The sequence below is a fragment of the Silene latifolia genome, chromosome X, assembly GCF_048544455.1.
Source record: "Silene latifolia isolate original U9 population chromosome X, ASM4854445v1, whole genome shotgun sequence".
Lineage (NCBI taxonomy): Eukaryota > Viridiplantae > Streptophyta > Magnoliopsida > Caryophyllales > Caryophyllaceae > Silene > Silene latifolia.
In genome coordinates this window covers 250931377-250942659 of record NC_133537.1, presented here as the reverse complement: position 1 = coordinate 250942659, position 11283 = coordinate 250931377, and the positions used below count along the sequence as shown (strand labels likewise).

The 11283-nt window shown below is 40.3% G+C and overlaps 1 protein-coding gene across 1 annotated transcript; it reads right to left on the bottom strand.

The window, feature by feature from the left end:
- Positions 1-1711: 1711 nt before the first annotated feature.
- On the bottom strand, positions 1712-5960 carry LOC141619924 (uncharacterized). The gene is made up of 3 exons (XM_074436931.1): positions 4547-5960; positions 4340-4371; positions 1712-3112 (listed from the first exon to the last, which is right to left on the bottom strand). Exons 1-3 carry the CDS (start codon positions 5958-5960, stop codon positions 1712-1714), a joined length of 2847 nt encoding a protein of 948 aa, XP_074293032.1.
- Positions 5961-11283: the final 5323 nt, after the last annotated feature.

The window sequence follows — 11283 nt, the reverse complement described above, 5'->3', positions numbered from 1 at the left end:
GCAGGTTCAATGAAGTATTTTATGGCTTTGACCATCACATTCACCACTTCTGGCAAGTCTTCAATTTTATACTCAATTCGGGCTAGCCTCTCTTCAATCACGGGGTTGTGTTTTCAATTGTAGTTAGAAATAAATGAACTCACAACTTTCAACCAAAGCTTTGATAACAATTTGATGTAAAATTTATAAAGTTGAGTTTTTTATTATTATATTGAAAATAGGAAGCAATAAACTTAACTGAAACTTAGAAAACCGTTACTGTAAACTGGAAGCAAGGGTAGGATAACTTAGCCTTAACCAAAGCACAAAGCCAATGATTAAGTCCTTATAAGTTGTTAGCAGTCGGCAAGAGAGATCACAACTTCCAGCACACAGTAAGAAAGGTTTTACACAAGCACACAACCAAGAATGGGATTAGAAACTAGCTTTCAAATTCATTCATAATCTGCCTCCTTACAACAGGTTCTAGTGTTTATATAGGACCTGAAAATATATCTGGACATGCAAATTAATATAAAGGTCCTAAATTCTTCACAAAAGAGGACAAGTAAAACAACTAGCTTGTCCTTTACATAATTCTGAAATAAACTGCTAAAACAGAAAAACAAATAAAGCTGCAGTAGGCTTTTGGCATGTAGTTTTGGTAAATAAGAGGAGTTAAAGCTGGACAAGCTTGGTGGTTGTCTTGTTTTTGAGCATTGCTGGATGATGATAGAGTCAAAAGGATTGCCCACACATTGCATATAGTTGGCCTAGCCAAAATAGGAAAGAAAAGAATCTGAGCTCACATGCTGGCTAAACTAACCTTCTTCTTGTGCTGCTGTTTTAATTCCTACTTTAGTTAGTAGACCTTTGTAAAATGGCCTTGATCGCCCTGGGCGAAGTTGTTGCTAAGAGTCTTATTAAGCATTCTAGATTGCTTGCTCCCCAGGACCCTAGTCAGGCGGGGCCTTGGTCTTACTCCTAGTTGCCATGCCGGAACTAGCTTATTCATGGGTGGTGTCTAAATGAGCTCCTGTTTCACAAACTAAACCTTTTGGTGTAACTCCCTTTCTGCGTCGGTGTATAGTAATCAGCTGAGGTTCATTGTGATCTTCCGAATTATCTCAATTAGCTTGTCAGTGTAACACCAATCCTCAACAAGCATAACATGATCACCTACGCTGCATTGTGGTCAATCCAGCGCATCGAAAATAACCTTGACGGTGCAACTCACCCCTAGCTGGCGTAACTCACAACCAGCTGCACCGATTGGATTCGTCTTTTGGGCATAATTCGGTTTTGTGCTTTGTAATTTTTGTTTTGGACCTTTCATATAAATAGCTAAATCCTTATTTTTGTAATACGCACTACATTTTAGAGAGATAATAAGGTTTATGAGCATTGTAGTAAGATTTGTAGATCTCATCCTTTGCTCATGTTTCTCAACCTTTTGATCTTACTTATTATTATTTCCTTCTTGCATTTGTTTGGTAATTAAAAGATGTTATTTCCCTTGATTAATTCCATAATACAAGATACAATATATACAAATAGCTTGTTCCTAAATTAGTTCCCCAATCCCACGATTCATGGGAGGTGAATAATAACTAGCCAAAGATATGAGATACAATCCCATATTTACAGGATACATATTAGGTAAATTAGGTTACAAGATAAACATAATAATTTACTAGAATAATAAATATACTAACACTAATATTAATATATTCTAATACACCCCCTCAGTCGAAACGGGAGGTGAGCCGACATTGAGACTGGACCGGAAGTCGTTGAATAGAATTTTTGGCAGCCCCTTAGTAAATATATCGGCATACTGGTATCGTGATGGAACGTGACGTACTTGAACTTCGTTTATCGCCACTTTCTCCCGGACAAAATGGATATCTAACTCAATATGCTTGGTTCGTTGATGGTTAACCGGGTTGCCCGATAAGTAAATAGCGGACACATTATCACAATAAACAATCGAGGTATGTCGGATAGGACAATGTAATTCAAGTAATAGATTTCTGAGCCAGCATGACTCAGCCACGACGTTTGCGACTCCGCGATATTCGGCCTCCGAGCTAGACCGTGAAACAGTTGGTTGTCGTTTTGACGACCATGAGATTAAATTATGAGCGAGGTAGACACAATACCCGGATGTGGAGCGACGGGAGTCCGGGCACCCTCCCCAGTCAGCATCTGTATATGCGGTAAGGGAACCCATTTCCAAACGTGTAAGGTGCAGGCCATAATGGGTTATTCCTTGGATGTAGCGAATAATTCGTTTTAGTGCACTGAAGTGTTCTTCACGCGGATCGTGCATAAATAGGCAGATTTGTTGCACTCCGTATGAAATGTCGGGACGAGTGAAAGTTAAGTATTGCAGCGCCCCCGCGAGGCTCCGATAAAGTACCGGATCAGAGAACGGTTTCCCGCTGTTAGCACTCAGTTTGGACTGTGTGTCGACGGGCGTAAGTGCGGGTTTACAGGAAGACATATTAGCTCGAGTGATTATTTCTTGAGCATACTTTGATTGATGTAAAAACAGTCCCCTGGGATGTCGAACAACAGCAATACCCAAGAAGTAGTTTAAGGGACCGAGGTCGGTCATTGAAAATTCGGATTGGAGTTGAGACAGAATATTTACCCGGAGCGATTCAGACGATGTAGCAAGGATTATATCATCGACATACAATAGGAGATAGGCAAGCTGATCTTCATTGTTGTAAATAAAAAGAGAATTATCCGACTTGCTTTGAGTGAATCCAATTGTTGAAACATAGGTTGCAAACCGTTGATACCAAGCCCGCGGTGCTTGTTTAAGACCGTATAACGATTTCTTCAACAGGCACACATGGTCGGGCTGTGAGCGGTCTCGAAAACCGGGTGGTTGATGCATATATACTGTCTCGGTAAGATGACCATGGAGGAAAGCGTTTTTGACATCAAGTTGGTGGATAGACCAATTCTTTGACACGGCCAAGCTTAGAACGGTCCGTATAGTAGCGGATTTGACCACTGGACTAAACGTCTCTTCACAATCAACGCCAACCTGTTGCGACCTGCCATTAACCACAAGACGAGCTTTGTATCGCTCCAAATCACCATTAGCCTTAAACTTATGCTTAAACAACCAAAGACAACGAGTTATATTAATATCCGAAGGTCGAGGCACAAGAACCCAGGTCTCATTCTTGATGAGGGCATCGAATTCGTCTTTCATAGCACGATTCCAATTTGGGTCTTGGAGGGCAGATTTGGGACACTTCGGGATGGGTGATAGGGTGGTTGTACATAAATCGAACACGGGTTTAGGTTTAAATATCCCGTGTTGGGCTCGGGTTTGCATTTGGGGCGAGGGGACTGGTGGTGTGGGAGGCGTGGGTGGTGTCACACGGGTTGGGGAGGAGACAGGTGAGGTTGTCGGGGTTGATACAGAGGAGTTAACAGGGGAGTTAACAGGGGAGTTATGTGAAGATGAGTTTGGGTTGGGTATGGGCTCGTCTGGTATCTGGGCTTGGTTGTGAAATTGATGGGCCACATAAGGGGAAGGCTCATTGGTGAGGAAGTCATATGTGGTTTGGGCCATGGGTTGTGGTCTAGCAAAGGGGAAAACAGTTTCGTCAAAGGTTACGTGACGAGCAATAATAAGTTTCCGAGTACGAGGATCGTAGCACTTGTATCCACGGCGAGAAGACGGGTAGCCTAAAAAAATGCACGGGATCGCTCGTGGGGCGAGTTTGTGTATAGTGGTGGGGGGTATGTGTGGATAACATAGACATCCGAAAGTGCGTAGATGAGTATAGGACGGAGTGCGACGGTAAAGACTCTATGTGGGTGAGGTGAGATTGTTGGCCTTGTTAGGGAGTATATTATGAAGGTAGGTGGCCATGGCAAGGGCATGGTGCCACATTGAGGGGGGTAAGTGAGCGTGTATGAGAAGGGTACAAACAATGTTGTTAATGGTTCAGATTTTTCTCTCGGCCTTACCATTTTGTGGGGAAGTGTGTGGGCAAGAAAATCGAAAAAGCATTCCCCGTGAACTGAAAAATTTGTGAAAAGGAGAGTTGTCGTACTCTCGACCATTGTCACATTGAAGTGTCTTAATTTTAGAATTAAATTGGGTTTTTATCATATTGTGAAATTTAGTGAAAATATCATATACTTGAGATTTTTGCATAATGAGAAATGTCCATAAAAAATTTGTATTGTCTGTCATCAAGAAATAAGACGTAGTAGCAATGCTGATTCGAGCTTATGACCGGGGATGACCACAAATCTGTATGAATAATATCAAATGGATTTAATGTTTTAGATAAAGACTCACTAAAGGGAAGTTTAATATGCTTACCCAATTGACACGAATGACAAAGAGACAATGACCTACAAGAACGACATGAAATGTCGGATTTATTACATAGGGAATTAAAAATACTAGGACCCGGGTGACCCAAACATCCGTGCCAAATGTCAGACGAAACAGCGGTAAGTGCTTGAGTTGGTGTAGGAGCGGTGTGGTGCGTGGGAAGGAGTGGGTAGAGATCCCCCGTGCTATTACTTCTCAGAAGTGGCGTCCCCGTCTTGAGATCCTTCACGGTAAAACCAAATGGATCAAATTCAACGGAAACAAAATTATCAACTGTAAATTTGCGGACAGAAATTAAATTCTTAATAAGATGGGGAACATGTAGCACGTTATTTAAGTGAATATTTTTGGCAGGGAATGGAAATGTAGTATTACCAACACCCCGAATCGGAATCGTATTACCATTACCTACTACAGTTCCACGATTGCCACTCAAAGGAGAATAAGAAACGAGATTACCGTTGTTTGAGTTCATGTGAGACGACGCCCCGGTATCCATATAGTAGTTGTCGTCGGGTTGTTGAAGATTAAGTGATTGCATCACCGCCGCCAAGTCTGTCGGGACCAACGCCCCTGGTGGCATGCCAAACACCCCTGGTTGTGCGAGAAACGCTTGCTGAGGTCGAGGACCGAGAATGCCAGGTGCAATATTGGCAGCGGATGGGGTCCAGCCAGAAGTTGGATACGGACATGGCGGTGCGGTCCATCCCTGTTGGGACGTTGCAGGCCACTGAGGAAGAGGAACCCACGCCCAATTTGACGGAGACGACGCGGAGGTCTGTTGACGGCCTGTCTGCTTGTTAGAACCACCATTGTTACCGCCCCCTTGGTTCTTACCCCGATAATTGCCTTTATGATGACGATTCCCCTTCCCCTTATAGTTGTTGTTGGAGTTAGAGGAATTGCCACCATTGTTGGATGTATACGTAGGTTTAGAATTAGAGGAGGTAGCAACAAGTGCATTGTCAGATGGTGTGGCAGCAGATTTGGCTTTCCGAGCTTCTTCCATGGTGAGCATGGAGCGGGCCTTGTAAAACGACGGGAGCGGGTCACTTTGCTGAATTATTGTGGCCACGCTATCATAACCTTCAGACAAATGGGTCACAATTTGGAGCACAAGTCGGGTCTCGGGCACCGGAGAACCGACGTTTGATAATTGATCAGCAATCATTTTCAATGCTTGGCAATATGCCGAGACATTGGAATAATTATCCATATGGATGTTGCTGAATTGTTGTTCCAATGTGACGGTACGAGAGTTTTGATTGTCGTTGAAGATGTCCTTGAGGCGGTCCCAAGTCTGTTGGGCCGTTGCACCGGGTTCAAGGATGGTGTGTAAGAGATCAATGAAGATAGTACTATAAATCCATTGTTTGACGATGGCATCAAGACGGTCCCAACCGGCATCCTTCTTGATAACTGCATCTTTCGGAGGAGCAATATGATCCAAAACGTCAAAGGCACAAGTGGTATTGAGAAAGAGCTCGGCCCATGAAGCATAATGGACGTTTTCGATTTCGAGAATTATGGGTACGTAGTTCTTGATATTGGAAACCGAATATGCAGGGGAGAATGTAGGTTTGGAGGTTTGGCCATCATTAGTCATGGTGAAGGGATAGAGAAAAGGTATTTTGAAGTGTAAGAGATGAAGCGGAAGCAGAGGATCGAAGGAGGGTGATACCATAAAAGATGTTATTTCCCTTGATTAATTCCATAATACAAGATACAATATATACAAATAGCTTGTTCCTAAATTAGTTTCCCAATCCCACGATTCATGGGAGGTGAATAATAACTAGCCAAAGATATGAGATACAATCCCACTTTCTAATAGTAATTTCTATTTCTCTCTTTAATTTCTAGTATTGTCTTGTTAATTTCATTTCCTTAGTTAATCATTTTGCAATTTTTGAATATTTAGATTACTTGTTAAAATTACCACCTTTAGTCTTGATTTCACTTCTAATATAGTTTAATTAGTTGTTAATCATCATCCTTATCATTTATTGGATGATTAATTATAAAAACCAATTCTACAATAATGTTGAATGTTAAAGTATCAACCTTTACCACTTGTTTAAGCTTAATTAATATTATTAATGAGTAATCCCACTTTCTAGGTCCAATTAAGTCTAATAATGGGTTATTTTTATAATTAGTCCTTTTATGCAAGTTCTGGTTTTGTGGGTAATTATTTTTGGGGAAGTGATTGAATTTGACCCTTGTTTGACTTTACTTCTTATAATTGGTTATCAATGGGAGTTGCCTAGTTAGAGGGGTTATGTGTAGGCTTGGAATCTCCTCTAGGTGGGTTATTTATGGGAGTGAGACCTATCTAAAGAAACTCTACCATTTGGCTAGGGTATTTCATCCATAAGAGTGGGAAAGACCTTAGTCGAGACCAAAATGTTGACCAAAAATGCCTTGGACTCTGTTTGGGTTATTCATGGAAATGTGACTCTTGTCGACCTCAGGGGCTACCTATACCTCGGAAGGGTTAGATAGTTAGACTAGTTAGCATTGTCCACTTGACCCCATGATGTACTCTACTAATTGCTTATAGAGTAATTACCGTTATGACCCATAGTTTAAGATTTGATCGGATTCTAGGCCTTTCATTATTTAATTACAACCTCATCAATTCACTTGTTCTCATGTAGTTTAATTTGCATTTTTCATTCATTAGCTTAGTTAATTAGATAAAAACCAACTTCAACTTTTATCGATTTAGCTAAACACTACAACTAGAACCGACTAGTATTTGCATCGCTACTTGTGGATTTCGACACCTAAAGTGCTACATGACTACTGTGCATTTGCTGTATTTTAAAAAACATCAGGTAACTACCTCTTTTAACCTATATATGTTACTGTATGATAATGCACAGAACCCATCTTTCAAAACATTACTCGATCTTGTTTACGAACATAACTTAGACTTCGACTATAGTCAATGTTTGGGCCTAATTTCCTCACATCACGCCGTGGAGCCAGGAGTCTGCTGAAGCCAGAAGGGTAGCAGATCAGTCACGGGTAGCAGGTCAATAGGAGGCAGAAATAGAGCGTACGGGCTAGGCGGCCCACAGTGGATATCTTGAAGAGCAAGCCAGTTAACCCTAATAGGGTTAAGTACTATAAAAGCAAGGAGAACAACAAGAGGAAGGTCATTCAACATTCAAAACGGAAAACCTCTTAATCATATACTAGCAATTAGCCGCCTAATCTAGTTGTACTCGTGACCTAATTGATTGCCAGTGAAATACTTGGTGGAATTCCGTCTCCCCCCGCAGTTGTTTCTCGTTAGGATTATTCCATGTCACCAAATCGAGTGTCTCCTTATTGTTTGCTTCTACTTGCGTTCCATACAATCACATAAATCATATAGCAAATCACACGATTATAGAATAAGCCTGCTTTAACTCACCCTCAAATAAAAAGCGGTAAATATACCAAAACAGTTTAGCGCCCACTGTAGGGCAAAGTAGTAGTCATCTATAATTGTACCTACATAGCGCGTAAACCATGTCAGGAAATAAAGAAGGAAGTCTGGAACCGGTGACTAGGCCAAAAGTAAGCCAGCAATCATCCGCTCCACCCAGTCCGGTGACCACGACGCAATCAGGGCCTCAGACTCAAGCATCGGGACTCCCTCCTAAGACAAACCCATCCCCTAAAGCCAAACAGCCACCTGCTAAAGCACCCGCAGCAAGCTCGGCCCAGATGGAGACAGCAGTATCATGCTCGGAAACGAGGCCTGCTGGTCATATCAACATCAGCATGATGCGGTCTAAACTTTGTCGTCTAAGCTTACCAATCAAAAAAATATTTATAATCTCAACTAACTAGTCTTAGTAGAGTGGCAAGTAAAGATCGGATCCCAAGGGACGGGTATTATATTGATTTATCGGTTGTAGAGAGTTATGTCTTAGGGTGCCACAATTGGGTTGAGTTTGAGGTTTGCAATCTAAACTACTTAACAATGAAATGTAAACAAATGAAGCAAAACAAAGCAAGTAAATAAATGGGGTTTGTAAACAATTGATGAAGGCACTAGGGTGTCATGGGTTCATAAGGGAATCATGGTGAGATCTCATAAACAAGTTTCATAGATGCAAGCAAATTATTGTTATAGTGGAGTCGAGTTATTTATATCTTACAACTCCTTGGAAGGTTTGGGTCTCGGAACCGAGTCGGTCAAGACTTTACAACACCTAAAAGTTGACTTAATTTCTTCCTATTGAACTATATGCATGGTCTAACAAGCTTTAAGTTGATTTATGTCTTACAAGTCTTGTTGAATGGATAAGAGATTCATGCTAGGTTGTCAATCAAGCATTTCATCAAGCATAACATGTGCATAAGTTAAAACTACAACAAGCAAGCAATCATATGAACTTATTAAGTTGAGATCTACCCTATGATTATTTCCCTTAATCCCCCATTAACCCTAGCTAGGGGACTACTCACTCATGATCATGGTAGACATGCTAATAAGGGTGTCAATCATATTAACAAGGTTAAACATGGTGAATGAGTAAAGTAATAAATAATAATTTAGCAAAGGATAAAAGAAATTGTACCAACTTAGAATGATCCAAATAACAAGCAAACAATAATAGAAGAAAACTTGATGAATGATGAAGAGTTGTCAATTCTCCAATAAACCCAAATAGTCTTCAAATTACCCAACTAAATCTAAGAACACTTGAATGATTAAAGAAAGATTAAGATTGAATTGTGAAATTACAACTTGATTAATACTAATAAGCTCTATTAAAACTAGATTAGGAATTGATAAGAACTTGATCAAAACTTGATGATTAATCCGCTAATACAATGGAGTATTTATACTAAGTACAAGTATTAGGGTAACTAAGGGCTTAAATGACGATTAAGTCCTTAAGAAGAAGATTAACGCCTTGCCAGTCCCTAAGGAGCCGCTAGACCTTACCCTATTGGACGCCCATGCTTTAAGGAACTTCGCCCGTCCTGCTTGTGAGACGCTCAGCCAGAGTAGTGGGACGCCCGTCTTGATCATCAGGATGCTCGAGTAGAGCTAGGGACGCCCGTCTCATAGGTTAGTTTTGCTGCTTCTTCAATTAGCTGCTTCAAGATCCGTGGGGATCGTTGAGGAGCCTTGGGGCTCCTTCGTCATTGGCCAAATACTTGTTCTATCTACTTATGTCTTTAGTATCGGTCTCCTCCTTGTTGCTTGGTCGTTAGATGTAATCCATTTAGCTTCAAATTTCTCCATATATGCAAGGTTAGCATTCCCCTCCTACCAAGGAAGTCAAATCTCAAAGAATATGCAAAGTGGGAAGCTAAAGATAAGAAACGACCCTAATACATGCAAGAAAGCATAGAAACGAGGCTAGTTCGGGGACTAAAAGTGTGCAAATATGAATCACGTCATATATCCCCAAATCGAAGCTTTGCTCATCCCGAGTAAAGAAGTGACTAAAACTATGACCTTCATTAATACTACTAGCCGATGTGAGACAATTAGTGGGTCTCACTATACCCCTTCAACTCACAATAAGACACCTATGAGGTAAGATGCCTTCTTTCAAGGCAAGGTGGGGCTTGCCAAAATGGCGATGCATCCAAACATTTAAGCACATAAAAACAAGTAAAGGATGCATCTACAAAAAAGAATAGCCACTTTTCTCATCTAAGTGGCGGAAATCACCTACAACGGAAATAATTCAAGGGCACACAATCTATCATAGATATTAGTTCTCCTAGTTACTAAGTCCAAGAGGATACAAACAAGTCACCTCCAAGTTGTGTTAAACTAGGTTACCTTTATCCATAATCGCTAAATGCTTTTGTCAAGAGTCAAGTCCTTATGGTGTTAGAAACACTGTAGGATCGCGGAATTCTCCCTCTTGCCTAGACAAGAAGAAGGGTCGTCCCCACTCCACCATGCAATAAAATAGGATCATCATTGGACAAAAGGGTTTAAAAGTTTATGATTTTCATCGATAGTAGTTTGCTTTTTGGGTTTATTCTCCCTCTCCCTCCCATTTTTGTAGCATTTGACGATTAAGAGCATGCCGTTCTTTGATGTTTGGCATTTTTCAACGTTTGCATTTCTTTGAACATTTTTCAAAGAAACCCCATTTTTAGCAAGGGTACTTCTATTAGAAGCATATGAGTCTATTTTTACTCCTCTTTTCATTTGTTGCAATTGCAAACATTTGACATTGATAGCTTTAACTCAATTTGACATTTTTCTGCCCATTCCCATTTTGTTGACAAACTATGATGATAGAAGTGTAAGGACGGTTGCATGGCATCAAGGGTCACCTTGGAATAAACGGTAGCCAAGAAGTCATCACACCACAATGCACTCTTGACTAGGCCTTAGTCCATGGGTCAAAGGATACTAGTATGACACATCCTAGGGTATCTTGAGAGTATTCTAACAAACAAAGTCTCAAGGAGAAAAATTATCTACAAGGGCCTTATATAAACTTGTTAAGTTTCCCAAATAGGCATTTCCACAAAAAAATTCTAATATGCAACTACATGCTATGATGCAACTATCATATATACAATTCTAATGCATATGCTTCTATCAACTAATATGTCATGTAAACTAAATGAAAACTCTTAATAACACATTGGTTTGTACCGCATCAATAAAAATATAGCCATATTGTCATTAACATATAAAAAGGAGGAAGGATAATTGTAAAGATCATACGATGCAGTCTTCTATTTCTTTCATGCCTCGAATATGGCATAGTCGATCCAATGTGATAAGAGTGATAAATAAACAAACAAATATATACAATATATACAATTCTACACTATAAAGGAAAGAGCATTTTTTTGGAGTTTTTTGGATTTTTCAAATTTTTATCATTTTTTTTGAAATAACTGTTAGAATTCCCCACGCCCATACTTAGAATGGACATTGTCCC